The sequence below is a fragment of the Chanodichthys erythropterus genome, chromosome 6 (genome assembly GCF_024489055.1).
Source record: "Chanodichthys erythropterus isolate Z2021 chromosome 6, ASM2448905v1, whole genome shotgun sequence".
Lineage (NCBI taxonomy): Eukaryota > Metazoa > Chordata > Actinopteri > Cypriniformes > Xenocyprididae > Chanodichthys > Chanodichthys erythropterus.
Window position 1 is genome coordinate 11877265 of NC_090226.1, and position 19354 is coordinate 11896618.

Sequence of the window (19354 nt, forward strand, 5' to 3'; positions counted from 1 at the left end):
CACAGGAATGAATTAATTGTAATAGTATTTCACAACATTACTGTTTTTACTGTATAAAATATATGCAGCCTTGGTGAGCATTAAAGTCTTCTTTTAAAAACGGTGAGAAATCTTACCGACTCCAAACCTTTGAATGGTATACGCAATTGAAATTTACAGTCTTTATCTTCTGGCAAAATAACCCAAAATATTATTTGTGCACAAATGTTTTTTTTTCCAAATAAATGCTCTCTAAAATGAGAATGCCCCTCCCCACTAATACCACCTGATATTGACCATGTGTCGTAATACAACAACTGGCTTTGAAAAACAGAGATGAACCCTTTTCAACAAAGGAAAGCCAACTTCACCTGTCATGATGTCTTTTTTTTTTTTAATGTTTTTAACAGTATATTCTCCCAGAAGACTACATGTGAATACATAAAACAGATCCATACAACAGAGGAAGTGCACATTCAAATCCATATGTCCCAACGCAACCCTTTCTCATGTACTGATACAGTCAAAAACACAGACTCTGTCAGGGGACGTAACACATCCTTGATCAAATTGTATTTTTCAGCTGAAACAGGCATGACAATCTGTTCCCAGTCCTGCCCAACATGAACAAAAACACCCCAGCAAGAAGCAAGCTTGCATTCAGTTCAATCTTTCGTATACAGACCAAAAAACCTGTAGAGGGGAACCTACTCCACAACAGACTCTGACACTCCTGTAATATTTATCACAAATGAGAAATGTTATCGCACTAAACCTGTGATTGACATCCACTGACTCGCTTTGTGATTTCTTTTGTGTGATTTTTGGCTTTCAAATGATGCTGTTGGAGTCTCTGTTGGACATTTAATCTCCAAGCTCTCCTCCATCAGAGCCCGTTGGACAGACAACACTGCCAGTATATGACCTTGTGTGCTTCTTTGATGTATAGCACTGACACAAATCATTCAGCTAGTTGTGCTGTAAGCATGATAAAATCATGAGTTTCTATGGTTTTTCCATGGAAACTAAGCTGCAACCATAGGTCATTCATGATGTATCACTGTCATGATGTCACATTAGCATATGACCACCCGTATCAACATATAAATTAAATATTAAGGCCTACTCAGTATTCAGCAGCAACATGGTAGGAGCATTGTTACCTATTGCAGATGTTCAAATATAAGGAAGATATGCTTTCCCAGTGGAAAGCAAAAGTTTGGGGTCGATTTTTTTCAAGGTTTTCAAAAGAAGTCTTTTATGCTCACCAAGGTTGCGTTTATTGCAGCCATGGTCAAAAATACAGTAAAAACAGTAATAGTGTTACAATACTGTGCAATATTATTACAATTTAAAATTTTACAATTACAATTTATTCCTGCTATGGCAAAGCTTTTATCAGCATCAATACAAGCCTTCATTGTCACACAATCCTTCAGAAATCATGAATAAATTGTAATTTGCTTATTTTGCTTTGAGAGCATTCGGTAACACTTTAAAATATGGTTCATTTGTTAAACATTAGTTAATGGATTAACTAACATGAACTAACAATGAGCAATACATTTGTTACTGTATTTACTAATCTTCGTTAGTGTTAGTTAATGAGAATACAGTTGTTCATTCTTTGTTCATGTTAGTACACAGAGCATTACCTAATGTTAACAAGCTTTTAATAATGTATTAGTAAATGTTGAAATGAACATTAACAAAGATTAATAAATTCTGTATAAGTGCAGTTCATTATTAGTTCATGTTAACTAATGTAGTTTACTAATGTTAACTAATGAACCATATTGTAAAGTGTTACCGAGCATTCTTGTACTCAAAAACTTTGCCGCAAAACACGAATGTGAATTCATATATTCTGAATCTGCAAGTTTTATGGACAGAAAAAAACCCCAAAACAGATAGATATCTTATTCATGGATAAGTGTATAGCCAATCATAAGCGGTTTTCACTGGGCAGAATACAGACTTTGAGGGTGATAAATGAATGTGAATTAAATGAATATGCATTTTAACACCATATCCACTGGTTATGAGGATCACTGCCATTTATCCTAGCACAAACTCATATTTTCAAGTATGCTGAGAGCATACATTAGCCACAATGATATGTTTGTTCTATTCCATATGGTTTGGACACAGAGGCCATTCATCTCAGAAATCAACAAATCTATTGACGTCTCATATACTCTGTTTCTCCACAAAACCTTTCTGGCATCAGCTCTTGGAAAAAGCAGCCAACATGATTAAAATGAAGTATCCATCTTTTTAGATTAACTGGCCTGATTTGTTAAAAGCCAATAACAGGAATTTGAATTCTAAAGTAATACATTATTAGTGGTGATGAGTTACATTGTGTTGCCATATGAGGCATCACACCACTTTAGCAGATTGTGCATGTGAATTATATTTATAAATCTCTTGCAAAGAAATTCATCTTGACTTTATTAGACACTTCAAAAGACCAAATCAGTATGGAACTCAGCAAATCATAAACCAGATTTCTTCGGGCATAAACTGATGGTAAGTTAGAGGTCAAGCCCTAGGTATACTTTCTTCAATGTAGTTTCATGCATTCTTTGACTACCTTGTGAATTGACGCCACCAGGGTACGGTTGCCGCCTTGTGGATAAACTAATTACTGCAAAAAAAATTAAATGCGCATGTGCGACCTGCACATACAAAGTATGTGCGGTTACAGTACGCGCATAGTCTTCTGAGGACGAAATTCGTGTCACGCGCACTGTATGCAAACGCTCGCGTATGCGTAAAAAGTGAACTATACTTAGGGCTTGAGACTCAAAGATAGGATTTTGAGAAAATATGTGAACATCTGAAAATATGTTCCTTGTGTTTAATTTGAATTCAAGATGCTATTCTCATTGAAATCCTATTGAAAATTATGTTTAGCCTTGGGTAACAATCTAAAAAGCATAAACAAACTGAATATGGTACCATAGTGATGTTTCAAATGCAAATCAAGAGTGATATTTTGGTGGAGCAGGATAAAAGCCACTAAAGTGACATTTCCTTATGAGAGTGTGTTACAGGAACTAACAAATCTCAGTACAAACTTAAATGTAGACCCGACTTCCTGCAGTAAGTGTCAGCCTTAAGGGTAAAAAATAAATCTCCAGAGCCCCGTCTTTATCATTATCTCTGTATGGCTCGGAGTCTCTTTAATTCTTAAATGCGAACAGAGCCTAGATGCATTTGAATGAGGGGAAGACAGGATCACAAATCACTGCATTACTGCTGGCAGTAAACATTCAGACGTAAAAGAGAATATCAACAAAGTGCTAAAATTCCCACTAAAGCAAGACACCACATGCACATACAGACATATTAGCACTCTAGCACCTTTTCATACCAAGCAAATAGGAGAGCAGTGTAGGTTGATTTCGACACATATTTCTGATTTCCTCCAAAAATCCATCTTTTGATGATTTTGATTGCTAATATTCTATTTCATGCAATGCACATTTTATGCGTGTAATAGAGCTCAATCTTAGACCAAGAAAACACAGACGCTCCGACTTTCGAAATAAAAACAGTTCACATATTCTAGGAATTACATCAAATACTCTCCTTTAATAACTGCCTTGGTTCAAGAAGAAACCGATCAATAAAACTTCACGGTAGATAGTCCATGAGCCCTCAAATGCATGTTTAACTCACTCGTCCTTTAAAAACTCCTATATAGCTGTACCCTGGATTTTGCCTAGGCTTAATGAGACTAAATCATTTTTCCATCTTTTTTTGGTAAAAAAAAAAACATGTCTCATTTGGTTCCAAATAACAAGTTTCCCATAGCACGACGCTTATCTCCATTGCAGACATTCATGATCGGTGGGTGAGATGCATCTTGCAACACAAACAGTCTAGGCTGCTACCTTTGACTTTAAATTCAATGCACATGTTGGTAATGCCGGTATGTGCAAAACGATAAACCGCTTTTCTGCCAAACATATTATCAGTGCAGTATGCCTCCACTTTCCCTGATTATCATACTCATGCAATGCAGAGAGGGAAACTGTTGAGAGCTCCAAGTGTTTCTATCCGGTGAGAGCTGCTTATTTTGAGCAATGGCCAACTGGAATCCTGCAAGATAACTAATTCGTCTCCTTATCTAACTAATTGTGCAATGTTGCCTTTTGGTTGAAGTATTCTGTCACAATGATCTGGGTTGACCCTTCTAGCCTAAGATTTAACTCTTTACTATTATCAGGGAATCCACTTGACTGAGAGGGTAAGCTTTACCAGCACTGTTTTAGGGCATCTTGTCTTGTCTTGGTCACAACAAAAATAGACGTTCACTAATCTTACAGAGACAAGCTGTATACTGACCGTGCCTAAACAATGAAAGCTATACAAGACGAAACAGTCTAATCTTGGCAGCCAAACAGTAACTAAACAATGAGAAATGATAACGGATTGAGTTATTCTACGCTATTTAAAAGGTTACATCTATCAGTGTTATGCAAACAAAGAGTTTTACATTTGGCAACAGAACGATCCATTATCCAAAACCTCTGGAACAAAACTGAAACCTCTATATGGGTGAATCTCATAAAAACATGTCTAGGTCACATTTCACAGCAAAATCAATTCAAATAAATTATTTTACTTAAAGAAAATAAAGCCCATTATTAAGATTGTTTGCATTCTGACATTGTTTTCATGACAATTCAGCCCATTTTCAGCTAAATTACTGTAATGCTTCGAGATGTTAAGTTTATTTAAATGGCGATTCTGTTCATGTTCTCATTATTATAATACCACCAAATGATAATTTAAAGTCACTAAATATTAAAATATGTATACTTTACAATTAAATACTAATATATATATATATATATATATATACTTTAGGCTATTTCTTCCTTTTAATTTTGCAGTGAAATATGACCTGGACATTCTTGTCAGGTTTTGTCATCCATATACACCCATACACTCTATGGGATTTACAGTCCATAGTACAATATAGTCTTTTAATAAAAGTAAAAAATTTTTACCTATTATAGTCTAGCCTTGCCATCTGAACTTGATTCAGTGATTTTGTCACGCGATATTAAGTAGGCACTGGGAACGTATTGAGTTACGTTGGTCCCTCATTCAAAGGCCCAATTAAATATTTCAATTCCTGTACAAGTCAAGATGAATTATGCAGACAAAACCTATAAACACCTTTTGGTTCAAAGTCACAAGCCATTTTCCAGTCAATGGTGTGTTTATAGCTAGTAATGTTTTTTGCTAATTGAAGCTTGGAGCGTGCTAAACGACACAAGGGTGTTAGGTGGTGTGTGAGTGAATATGATGACTGAGCGAGGAGGATGTTCCCAGCGGGTGCAGTGTTTGGCTTCGCGATCCAGACGGCCCCCCTGAGTTGAATATTTATGCTCCAGCTCACTATTCCTAGGACTAGTGAGAGTCCTTACCATTTACATGTCGAAATCAAACATGACAGCAAACAGTTTTTCTAAGCGCTGTGTGATACCAAAAATACTTTAATTGGTAACCTGCCATGTAATCTGTGAAAACAAGTCACCGTAGACATCTCAAGAGAGGCCCGTTTGTTTTGTCTTGTCGTACCACGGGGTACAAAGCCCGGTGTATTCCCCGGCAATGTATTACCATCATCTTTACACAGCTGTGGTTGTCTATGGCAAGTTGCCAAGCACTCAAAACGAGAGTTTATGGTACCAGGTGAATGTCAATTATAAATCACATTAGCATTAATTATGCACTAAAACTCTTCAGCAAAACAGTTCAGCACTTGAAACACCGAATAAATGACAAGCTATTACTTGTTAACTCACCCTCCTCCACCCTAGAATGAGTTCTCAGGTTGTTGTCTTCCTCTTCCTCCTCTTCTCTGGAGTTATACACACTGTGGAACTGTTTGTTTGAAGGTGGGGTGGTTGGACTGAACTTAACTGGAGAGAACAACTGCCACTGATGTTTCCTCTCAAGCTCTGTGTTGGGCTCTCCCAAGGTTTGCACATGTTCTGCTCTAGGGTTTGGGTGCTCAAGGGGTTTTATGTGTTCAACACGATGTTGATTGTGGTTTATAGAAGGTTTTCTGTGGTCCACTGAAAGGCTTTTGTGTTCTTCTTCACGTTCTGCTTCTGATTTTCCATGTTCTGGTATTGTTTCAGTAGGGATGGTCACACTTTGCTTTACAGGATCTGGACTGCTCAGGATATGTTCATTCTGATTACCAAAGGCTGCTTGAATACCATCAAGGCTAGTAGTTTCATTCAATACAGCTGCTTTTTCCTTACTAGACTCTCTTGTGATGGCTTCATCTTGTTTGGAGCTGTCTGTTTCCACAGTATTGGGGAGAAGTGAATGAATTTGACTATCTGATACACCGTCCCAAGCTGCTTGCAATGAAGTTGTGGTTTCCCAAAGCGGGGATATAGTTTGCTCAATAGTCACTGGAGAGTCAGTAACAGTCTTGCTGTATGTGGTGTCTTCCTGTGAGGTGTATGTATCCCCATCAGTAGTTTCTGCAGGAAATTCGAGCTGTTCATCATCTGTTAGGCCCTCTTGATTGGTGTTGTCTTTATAAAGACTAAAGCTCTGGATCTCTGTGGTATCTTTGTGTGTGGAGAATCCCACTCTGTTTGTAGTTTCCACAGGAAGGATGAAATGCTCTCGGTCTGTTTTATATTTCAGAGGGCTGAATAGCTCATTTTTTGGTTTGTCGTGATGAACGCTGACTCTCGTTTTGTCCGTTCTGTCCTTATAGAAAGGAAACTGCGGCCTGTCTGTTGTCAACTTATGAATACCAAACATCTCTCTCAGCTCTTGTTTGGCTCCCCTGTGCACACCCTGGCGGGGGGTAAAATTATCTGAACGAGATACCGAGATGATGGATGACTCCGTAGGAGCTGCAAAATCATGCAGAGATGGAGCTAAGGAATCAGTGGGTGGATAATCATAGTCTTCTTCATCCTCTTCCTTCTCATCTACATTTCTCATACGCAGCTTAAAAGGACGATTGCTATCACTGTGCAAGGGAAATTGTTTGTTCAAGGGACTTCTAGAGCCTTGACGGTTAAAAATGTTTTCTATAGGGTCTCGGTAGCGTCTCTCTGGTGTACTTTCCTCAGTTGGTGTGGTTAGCATGGGTTTTGAAGCACGCCTTGGGTCACAGTTTGGAATTGGATAGCACATTAGGTTCCCGCCTCCATTTGGGCAGTGGCATACTTGGCAAGGGTCAATCTGGAATGTGTGTCCAGCCTCGTACTTCTGCTCCGAGTGAACGCATCCAACTCGCTCGCACTGAATGCACCCGTCCGCCGGTTCCGACAATTCTATGCAGTTAGCCGGAATCTCAGGGCATGGAATAAAATGGCAGCTGATCCGTCCACCTCCTTGCGGACAGGAGCATTCAGTACTCCCAAAGTCCACAAAGTACGACTCGCCTTCTGGAACCTTGCCATTTCTGAAGCCAGCGCTGATGCAGTCGTAATACTGGTACCCCTCGCACATGCAGCCCGTTCGCACGCAGGTAGCGCAACAGGCTCCGGTGTCCAAGACTTCTTCGATGCAGTTGTGCAATTCAGGGCAATCCACACCAGTGCAATCCCTTTGACAAAGGCAGCCGCTTATACTCAGCAAAAACACCAAGTTCAAGAGGCCACGGGCCATTTTGACTTGGTACCTGATGTGTCAACAGCTGATAAATGTCTCCAGTACACTCCAACCTCTCCAGAGCCCTAACACTCAGCTCTCCTCTTGTGAACTGCAAGCAGTCAGAGAAACCTTGAACAAAGAGAGAAAGAGATGCAAGTTAGAAAGCACTCTGAAAATTTCCTGTGGAGTTCTTCCAGACAGCCTAAAGTCAGTGTGTAAAAGCCAACATCTGGCTTCACAGTTGAGCTCACCCTTCTAAGACCATCCCACATTTTAAAATCACAGGGTTGTCCAAGCCTGATCTCATGAGCAAGTTTCCCCTTAATCATGAAGCACCAGCATTCAAGCTCATTACCATTATAGGGCCGCCACACGAATGGTGTATTCAGCGACATTAGATTTTATAATTTTCCATTTGATGGGATCTTAAAAGCTGCACCACACCATACAATTTCTCTATTATTTTTGATTGCTTTTTCTGATTTGTTTGACATTTATGGGACAACTGTGATTTGCTTCAGTTAATGCAGGTCTAAAATGAAGGTAGTCATACTGAACTCTCATTTGCAAATGGCAAAGCCAACTGAAAGGACTCAATTTGAGGCATTCAGTGCAGACACAAAGCCATTTTTGTAGTTGATGAGGTGTTTTGTGGGTTAAACATAGAGGGGATTTAAAATAATTCAGCAAAGCTGTGTTTTTCTGTAGTAGCGATGACTACAGCAGACTTCAGCAGTACAAGACTTGTTTCTAGCATTGTAAGCCATTTGAATTGCTTTCTCTTCAGCAGCTGAGAAACACATTCTGTTTACTTTGGAAAACCATTGGAGTCCCGAGGCCCTGAACGTTTAGATTTCATGGCAGATGAAAGGAACTGCTTTAATTGTTTCCAAAAAACACGATTAACCTTAATATCTTAAAGTCTGGGCAAAACATTTGTCTCTGCTATATGCCAACATGCCAACATGCCATTTGCAAAGTCTAGTCTACCATCTGATTTAAAACAACTGGTCTGTCTAATTATACAACCTGTATGAGTTAAAGAGAGAGTTCATCCAAAAATTAATGCTTTCCTTATTTACTCTGCCTGATGTTGTTTTAAAATGTTTGACTTTCTTTCTTATGCGGAACACAAAAGGTAAACTCTTTATAATGTCAATGAATGAGACTTTAAAATGATGCAAATTCACCATAAAGAACAATAAAATTGGTCTGTACGCTACAGCAGGCTATATTAAGTGTTGTGAAAGGAATATGGTAGCTTTATGTAAGTATATTTGTTATACTTGATTTGTTCAAGAATCAGATTGATCCAGTTCTCAAGGTCAACTCACTGAGTCAGTGCAATGCTATGGTTAACAGCTCATTGGATTTAAAAAAAAAAGGGGGGTCTGTTTTTGACACAAATTAGGAATTAGTCGTGTGGGTATCTTTATAGTGTATCTTGTAATCTTCAAAACTTCTGTGCTCTACAGGAGAAACATTCAGAAACATTCAGGTTTGGAACAACATGATGGTAAATACATGATGACAGAAATGTTATTTTTGCGTGAGCTATCCCTTTAACAGTCAAAAGAAATAAAACGAAAATTATTCATTTAAATTATTAGATATACGTGCACTTTAAGCATTAAAGCATCAATTTAAGCATATAAAAATGAGGTAAATCGAATTAAATTGAAAAAATAACTACAAAGACGAGTGCATGTGCCTCCTTATACAATTACAATGGTAACCACAGTTTCGGCCAAAACCCAAATAAAAATGCGGTAACGTTAATTAGACGCAACACTTTCATCAAAAGAAAATAAATGAAATGACAGGAATATTCTGAATGTTTTCAAATATACATGAAGAAGATTCCATATTAAACTATTATTAGCCTATTTTATTTAGTAATAATACCTATTTGATATTCTGGTAATCTGTGATTACCATGGTAAAATATGGTAAGAGCTGTCAGTAACAAATGCAGACACTTAAAGCGCGCGCTCAAGCAAAATAACTATTTCAGTTCAACTTTTCATGTGCAAAAAAAAGGTACAAACAATATTTAAAAAAATCAGTAAAAGCAATGTGCTGCCAATGTTGTCGATAGTCTTCACAAACCGGCTATTGGAACATAAAACTTGTTTTTGGTTATTTTTCAGAGCATCGATTTTTTTTATCATACACGTGAGGAGCACTCTTTTGCTGACGTTACTAAATAAAAAGCGTTTTAAAAAAAAGTTTTACCTTGCTGGAGTCATGCTCTTGCGTGCGTCCATAGGTTAGAAGTTACAGCCAACTAACTTGCCTTTTCAAGCCTACACAGTGCAGCTTAGAGTGCGTTGAGAATTGTAAATGGGAGGGACAAAGTTGGAGACCTCCATACGGTGCCTACTTTCTGAAGCAGCCCATTCATACAGTACAACCTTACATAAAAACATTCCTGCTGTTCGCATGGTTAATCAGATGATAGTATTTATAGAATATAACTGTACCTTACATGATGGACTCCCAAAATGCAAAAAGGTTAAGCAAGTAAATAAATAAATAAATAATGTAAACACAAATAAATTCCTACATACTTACATTAATAAATAATTAAAAATTTGGAAAAGTTTAACATTATACCTTATGTAATTTTAAAAAAATATTTATTCTATGTCCAAGTAAAGAGTAGGGACCGGAAATCTTAGTATTATTCTTAAATACAGTAAATACAGGCTGCAGCTCTAAAGTTAATCTTAGATAAAAGACACACATTCAGCTCTATGCATGTCTGTAACTCTCAGCTGGGTTTCCCAAACACTTGTGTGAAATTCCTTACACCACAAACAAACCAAACTCAGGAGAGTTCTTCATTACATAGTTGGTTTTGTTTAACTTGTTAAATTGTTGCCTTTGCACTTAGGTTTTCCCCCTTCAAAGCCAAGCCTGCTTTGGGCTTTTTGAAATCGACACCATGACAAGCTTGTCTTATGTCTACGACGCTGTTTTAAAGGACCTTACATGTACCTCTCAGGAGCAGGGGGCATCCTTGTTCAAACAAAGACTTTGTGCCTACATCGTCACTCATGTTTGTGTCTTCCGCCTGATAATTTGATTCATTTACATTAAAAAAGCATTTAAAACCAGTGTTGGGGAAAGTTACTTTTAAAAGTAATGCATTACACTATTGTGTTACATAATGCAATTAGTTACTTTTTTATGGAGTGTTAAGTTACTTTTGCCTTACTTCTCACCTAGGTTGGGCTTGCTTGATTGTTTTTTAATTTTTTTCAAAAAGATGCAATTTTGCCAAATTTTTGCAGCAAGATTTAACGAGCCTAGCGACAAATTTAGCAACTTCTTGAACAAACCTTATCTAGATTCCGTGACTTGCCCACTGATCTATATTTATTTTAATTTATAAAACGGTTAATTCCTGTCCTTGATTCTGATTGGTCAATAGCTGTGTTTTATTCATGATAAAACACTATGACCGCTTCACCCAACGGTTCTGTGTATCACTACACAACACCCTTAGCAACCACTCTTAGCAACGTAAACTGTTCTGAATTGAAATTGTTCATTGAAGCTTACTGTAGACGAGTATTGTGAGAAAGAGATCGGTTGAGCGAGTTTATTACCTTCAGGTCAGCCCTATGCTCGTAATGAAAAATCTGTTTAAATGTCCGATGTATTATCTTGTTCTTTTTAACGATTAAGGGGTTTTCCCATGACTGACAGCGCTAGTCAAAGCATTTGTCAGTTGCGTCTTGTTCCATGTTCACAACAATTCATTCTTTTCAATGTAAAAGTCTTCGCTACTGATAGACACACTCATAAAGACAGTCTTTGCTGCCATCTAATGGTGTAATAATGTAACCTCTGTTGCTGTTCAAGGTCAGGGACTATTTTTTCCGGCGGAAGGAAGGCTTTTAGTGAAACTTTACTTCATGAAAGTTGCATTGATGCATATTTTTGGCTTTAATATTTGTATTGTGTGGTAACCATTTATAAAAGTTTCACGTCATGCCTAACAACACCCTTCAGCCGTGACTTATTCACAATACAGCACAGCCTCTCATACCTTATTGCTTACACAGATCAGTGGATTCGCCAGTATGACATCATTTAGCGACCAATTTTAGCTACTTTCAGCTGAAAGCAATTGGCAGCACTGGCCCTTTCACACCAAAACTGAAATGAATAATCCATAGGCAGAAGCAAATTCACATCTGTACAGTAGAGGGCGCAGCTCAAACAAACCTTTCAGCTCTCCTGCTATTCTGGATTGCAGAAGAATAAGACGCAGGAAAAGAAAGTTCAACACTTTTACTTCAGCAATAAACTAAAGTAACTTTTGCTTATTCGTATGGTTTGCGTAATATTCTGAGGTTTTATTCTCTCAAAATGGAGGACAGGAGAGGTGTCAGTCAATAATTGGGAAAACAAATTAACTTGCATTATTTTTAAAAAGTAACTAAATATTTTGTTGTAAATTTAAAAGTAATGCATTACTTTACTACTTTAAAAAAGTAATCTGATTACATAACATTACTTGTAACGTTACCCTAACACTGCTTAACACATGTATGTTGCCATGCATTATTCCCTCACCATGCACATCCTCTATTCTGTGTTTGATCAGTGGTGCATTCACACTGACAGCAAAGTTGAGATGATCTTTTTGCAACTGAACAGTAATGCAATAATGAAATAGTTGAGAAGAAACCACAGCACAAACTTGGCAACCTCCAATGATTTATTCAACACTCCCATTAGTTGTCTCCTCATCAGGTCACTCAGTTGGCTTTAGAAGTATTATCGTGTGCACTCATATGAGATCTGTCAGATTGCATGATATCATCAAAACGATTCACATTGATTAAAAATTCCTCAGGAGAACTTTGTGATCTAGATGTGTTTCTCTAGAGTCTCAACAAAGAAATCATAAAATTCAGGCAGGAAGAAAAAACTGTTTTAAGGAATCAGCACACACGACTCCAAATTTCCAATCTCAAGTGTTTACGGGCCAACACACAATGCGGTACAGTAAATACATCTGACATCCTACAAGCTTAATGTCCTGACTAGTTCAAAAACAATTTCAATCAATTCATTTAACAAAGCAACTATTATTTTTCTATATGGAAAAGCCTGTTAACAAAAAACACTGATTTCCTGAATACATTTCATGTATTTTAAAGGTGCCATCGAATGTTTTTTACAAGAACTAATATAAGTCTAAGGTGTCCCCTAAATGTGTCTGAAGTTTCAGCTCAAAATACGCCATAGATTTTTTTTTAATTCATTTTTTTAACTGCCTATTTTGGGGCATAATTAGAAATGCGCCGATTCAGGGTTGCGGTCCCTTTAAATTGCACGCTCTCCGCCCCCGGAGTTCGCGCTTGCCTTAAACAGTGCATAAACAAAGTTCACACAGCTAATATAACCCTCAAAATGGATCTTTACAAAGTGTTCGTCATGCATGCTGCATGCATGCGTCGGATTATGTGAGTATTGTATACTGTTATATTGTTTACATTTGATTCTGAATGAATTTGAGGCTGTGATCTGTGGCTAATGGCTAATGCTACACTGTTGGTGAGATTTATAAAGAATGAAGTTGTGTTTATGAATTATACAGACTGTAAGTGCTTAATAATGAAAATAGCATGGCTCTTGTCTCCGTGAATACAGTAAGAAACGATGGTAACTTTAACCACATTTAACAGTACATTAGCAACATGCTAACAAAACATTCAGAAAGACAATTTACAAATATCACTAAAAAAATCATGATATCATGGATCATGTCAGTTATTATTGCTCCATCTGCCATTTTTCACTGTTTTCCTTGCTTGCTTACCTAGTCTGATGATTCAGCTGTGCACATCCAGATGTTCTGCCCTTGTGTAATGCATTGATCATGGGCTAGCATATGCATATTGGAGGCGTACACCCCGACTGTAATTCCTAAAACTAATCTTGCATAAACTGTTGGAATTTAACATAAGACTTGTTTTACATTTTGCACAAAAAAAAAAAAAAAAAAAAAAAACAGGTCTGAAGGGGAACATAGGAAGTCTGCACTCTAAAAAATGCTGGGTTAAAAACAACCCAAGTTGGGTTGAAAATGGACAAACCCAGCGGTTGGGTTAAATGTTTGCCCAACCTGCTGGGTAGTTTGATTTGAACCAAATATTGTTTAAAAATTGCTATATGGCTAGCTTAAAATGAACCCAAAGTAGTTGGGAAATTAAAAACCAGATGCAATTAGAGGCAACAATAAAAGACGAAAGGTGAATGTTTATTAATAAGCTTTAATATTTTATTAATATACATTTTATAGTTTAATAGTTTATCAATATAAATTTATTAATAAGCAATTTAATAAATGTTTATTGTTTAATAATTATTCATTGAACATTAATAAATGTTCATTTCCAACATACTTTGGGTTAATTTTAATTAAGCAATACAGTCATTTTTAAACAATAGTTGAATTAAATAAAACTACCCAGCAGGTTGGGCAAACATTTAACCCTACTGCTGGGTTAAAACAACCCGATTGCTGGGTTTGTCCATTTTCAACCCGACTTGGGTTGTTTTTAACCCAGCATTTTTTAGAGTGTGGGAAACATTTTTTAAAACAAGTGATGGGGTTGGGGGACATAGGAAGACATAGGAAGTCTGGAAAACACTTTTTAAAACAATTATTTCCACTGTTCGAAGCCAAGCAAAGCATTTTCTTCAATGTTTTACTCAAACAGCCACGTCTCTTATCTGCAGGGTATCATAAATTTGTCACTTGGTAGGAATTTCAGTGGTGGAGTTTTTGTCTTTTAATGGGTCTAAATGATGTTGCTCAGGCATTGACCTGATCAGGATTCTGACCCAGGGCTCAAATGAGGCCCCTCTAATGACCAGGCTTTAGGAGAGCAGTGCAGGCTGTCTGCTGCAAAGATAAATGAGTTTTACTCTGATCCTTGTAATTGATACTTCTCTTTCCAAGACTACACTCCTCTAGCAGGCGGATGAGACAGTGAAATTAACACGCTTTCAAATGCATTTAGATGCTCTGTTTTGATTTGCTCAACTGGAGCAAAAAAGGTCCACCGTTAAATGCGCATTAACGCAGGATTAATTCTTGAAGCAAATGTGCAAGAATCCAAAGCACTAATGAACATCTACAAAGCCAATGTGAGCCAGTTAATTGGGGCATTCAGTGCAATGACATTTATCAAAAAGTTTTTGTTGTCACATAATTCTGAACTCAGAATTGGTTTAAGTTTTTTTTTTTATATATATAATGGTTAAAAGAAAGAAAAAAGATATACAGTGGAACTGACTTTCTTACAAGAGTACTAGTGAGATGTGTTGGTTTGATCTCAAGAAGAGATTTATCAGCCAAAGATTTGATGAGATAAAAGGAAGAAAAGACAGCATGACCCTGAGGGGGTTCCAATTTATATAAATACAATACATACCATACTTGTTCCCCTGGAAAATGAAAAGCTTCTGTAAATCTGAGTCACATGGCACTAGAAGTTGGTCCATATGAGATGAATGTGAATCATGCTGTTTCCTTGACTTTTAGGTTGATTTTAAAAATAAAATACCTTTCAGCACCGTTTACAGCTGCTCAGAAATTGGTGGGCCGTTCCCCTGTGTATTATGTGTGCATAAAAGCCAATTGTTCAGCATGGAGGAGAGCATCTGGGACTGCTATTAGGGCTGCTGTAAACCTCTACCACTGAGCCTGGATTAATCCATTTATGCAATTATTCTTCAGATCATAAAACTCTGGAAGAGAAGAGAATGAATAAAATAGTATTCTCAAATCAATTCTGCAGCCACTGTGATAAAAATCATTTTTTTGTATGTTTACAATAAAGGTTACAAATAAGGTCACAGTCTCTGCTATGACAGTTGTGATACGTTTAAAAAAAATCATGTTTTGGTATAACTTTCAAAGATACACAGTCTAAAAAGACTTGGCCTATCCCATATTTTCTGTACATTTTTCACGCTGCTGAATCATTAGCGCCAAAATAAAAGAACTCAAATCAAATTTTACCTCTGTTTTAAAGAGTTTGTCTGTCTATTTTAAATGTGGAAAAATAAATATCCGTGTAGGCTACTGAAAAATAATGCAAATAATATTTTTTTCTGTTGAGTTGTCTTCGCGGGCTGAACGCGAAAACAAACGCCACTGGAGTACGATAAGAACAAATTACTTTTACGAGCCGGTTCTTTTTACTCAATTAAAAACATACATGTGGTTCGATTCGCGAACAAATAGCTATTTGGCGGTTCATTATAGTGAATCAAAAACGTATGTGACTAGTGTAGTTCGATTCACAAAACAAATGACTCTTTTGAGTCGATCTTTTTTATTGAAGCAAAATCACAGCGCGACCAGTCTGACTCCTGAACAAATGACTCGTACTGAGTCATTTGTTCATTATGTTGGTCAAAAAGATGATGAAAACTGATACTATTGGGCCGTTCCTTATAGTGAATCAAAAACTTATGTAACTAGTGTAGTCCGATTCACAAACAAATTACTCTTTTAAGTCGATTATTTTTATTGAATAAAAAACACCAGCCTGACTCCTGAACAAATGACTCGTACTGAATCATTTGTTTATTATGTGGGTCAAAATGATGATGGAAACTCATCTAATAATAATAATAATAATAATAATAATACTTTCAATTTATATCTACGTTTAATCCCAGATTTTTAATATAGACTTTTGGATCCTACTTTATATCTAATATAGCCTAATATGTAGGCTACATTATAAGGGAGACAACCAATGGATAAAGGTGACCTTGATTAATTCTTTGATTATAATCCCTGTTCTCAATGCAGAGAGATGAAATATTGTGCACTTATGATAAATGTTCAGTTTTATATTACCTCCCTTAAAATTATGATCTCTCATTCAGCACTTTATCTTATTGTAATGATAACCTGCAGGAAAAACACAGTGTCACCCAAAGGTCCCATAATATAGGGGACCACCCAGTGCAGTGATGAACATGTTGGTGTGGCCTACCAATAAGCGGGTTATCTTTATGATGCAGTGGTGTTAAAGGGCTTGTAAATTGTGGGAAAATTTGAGAAAGCCCAGAGAGAAATAGAAAGGGAGAGAGAAAGGAAGTGGGTGTAGCAGGAGGTTCTGGAATCTTCATCAGCGCCATACTCCTGTACCGAGCACTGTGTTTTGGTGTGCTTCTCTTAGCAATGTGACAGGTAACCATAGCCCTGACAAAAGCAACCCAATGTACAGCAACGGGGGGATGGGTAAAAATAACAGAAAAACATATCCTGTGTTTGAAGCACACACATTGACAGGAACCGCTCAAACAAGCATAACATTTTTTCCACTCTGTTAATGCACATGCTTCACCGATTATAACTGTGGAAGATATTCCGTAGGCTCTGACATCCTGTGAAACCACACACATTAGTGAGCGTGGAAAGTTTGGAAAGTTTTCCCATTTCATGAATTGTTTAAACCCAAATTCAATATATTGCAACCCAGGTGAATAATGTGTATCTCATTTACATTTAACTTGGGGAAAATAGAGAATTTCTTGCATGACGCTTCCATGATTTGTGTGTATGTAATTCTCAATAAATGTAAGATTGATAACGTCTAATAATGGCTAAAAATGTTTTTGAGGCAAAAAGTTTTAGACTAAACATTTTCTGAACAAATAAGCCAAAACCAAAACATGTCACAATAATTTAAAACATAGAAATGTAGTCTGATTTGGTGTGTTGAGTGATTTGAACAATACCGCATAACTGAATAGCTTCATACATGCCTAACAAGAAGTACATTATTATCCTACTTCTGAGATTGTTTGAAGCCAGTTTCTTGTTCCTGCTAGGCATCTGTCAACACACTAGTGGAAGAGACCTGGGTGGGCAGCACAGCTTGACAAAACATGATGAAAGAGGGAGAAAGAGACCTAAAGAAAGAAGTAAAAATTTAGAACACTCATCTGTTGTGCCTACACTGGGCTGCAGAGTTGAACGTACAGTATGTTCTTGGGGTTGAGCGGATTCCAGCCAGACCTCTGATCTTCTGGCTCCTATTTGCCAATTATGATGATTTGATTAAATGAGCTAATAAGCCTTGGATGTCTTTCAAAAAACAGAAAGCACAGGAAAAATCAGTCTGACATTTGATTTACATAGCAATAAGGTGGCCTTGGCCTGTCCATCCATTCATCCATCCCATATTTGGGTCAAATATGGACAAACCCAACCGCTAGTTTAAACTTTTTATAAAATGGGTTTGTGCATACCCAAGCATGGGTTGAAACAACCGAGCATTTTAGGGTCTGTCTGTCTGTCAGTCCATCCATCCATCCATATTTGGGTCAAATATGGACAAACCCAACCGCTGGTTTAAATTTTTAATATAATATTTAAACCCAACAGTTGTGTTTGTCCATATTTGATCTATCTATGTAATAAGGATTACATTGATTGAAAATGATGGTAAAGACATGACGGTAACATTTTACAATAAGGTTCATTAGTTAACATTAGTTAACTACAGTACATTAGTTAACATGAACTAATAATGAACTGCACTTATACAGCATTTATTCATCTTTGTTAATGTTAATTTCAACATTTACTAATACATTATTAAAATCTTGTTAACAGTTAATGCACTGTGAACTAATATGAACAAACAATGAACAACTGTATTTTCATTAACATTAATGAAGATTAGTAAATACAGTAACAAATGTATTGCTCATGGTTAGTTCATGTTAGTTTATACGTTAACTAATGTTTAACTAATGAACCTTATTGTAAAGTGTTACCATCTTGACACTATATATAAATATATATATATATATACTGTATATATTCCGTTATGTTATGTACTACATGAAATAGCATATTCAACAGAAAAAAAAAAAATGTAGGTGTTACATGTGCACTCTGTTTTGGACTTGTGCTGTACTATTTCCCACCACTAGTTTGTTTCCATAGTTACTGATCACCTTCAATCATCACCACCAGCTGTGTTCCATCACCACCTAGTTTGTCTGTGTATTTAAGCCCTGTGTTTTCAGTTCAGTGTTGTCCGGTATTGTTCGTACTATGTGTGGTTGTGTTTCCTGCTTGTGGATTTCCTTGCCTGCAGATTTATTAAAAGGCTGTTTTCCTTGATCTCCTTCGTCGTGTGTATGCTTACAACCAGCTACTGTAACAGTAGGGTGGGACTTAATTTTAGCCACTGGCCAATGATTAGATCTTGAACAGTCTGTAGACATTTCACTTTTGGCTAGAGTGAAGGTGTTGAAAAATAAAGGCTTTATGGCTTTTGAGTAGGTCTAAAATTCCTGAAGAAAGACATCTGTAAGAATTCCCATCTCACTGGCTCAGCTGGAAGAAGTCCTTGAAAGTAGAAAAAGAAATGTGAAAACTTACATTAAATATTAATGAAATATTTGAAATGTACTTATTCAGATCAGAATACACTGCCAAATTTGGTAGTCAGTGATCACAGAAGATGCCATTACAGCATCTACCAAGTAGCCAAACCCTGTGCCCTTGATATCAGCCACAAATTGTTGGAGGCAGACAAAGTCAGTATATTTTGATGAAAAAAGACAAATACAACTCCAGGAATGTGTATTAAGAACCTGAATTTTCATTTCATGTCTAGAACCTCATCTGTGCATAATTATCTGGGGTAAAATTGGTTAA

General features: G+C 36.9%; 1 protein-coding gene across 3 annotated transcripts in view; it reads right to left on the reverse strand.

Moving 5' to 3' along the window:
- The window catches only part of fbln2 (fibulin 2), a 68226-nt gene extending 50457 nt beyond the window's left edge, over positions 1 to 17769 (reverse strand). For 2 of the 3 annotated variants that reach the window (XM_067388048.1, XM_067388046.1), the window contains exons 1-2: positions 9868 to 9996; positions 5808 to 7761 (exon numbers count right to left, since the gene is read on the reverse strand). In XM_067388048.1, the coding sequence (XP_067244149.1) occupies positions 5808 to 7647 (1840 nt within the window). In that variant the 5' untranslated portion in view covers positions 7648 to 7761; positions 9868 to 9996. Of the gene's footprint in view, positions 1 to 5807; positions 7762 to 9867; positions 9997 to 17472; positions 17593 to 17662 lie in introns of those variants that run through there. The other variant, XM_067388047.1, reaches the window with a different exon arrangement.
- Positions 17770 to 19354: the final 1585 nt, after the last annotated feature.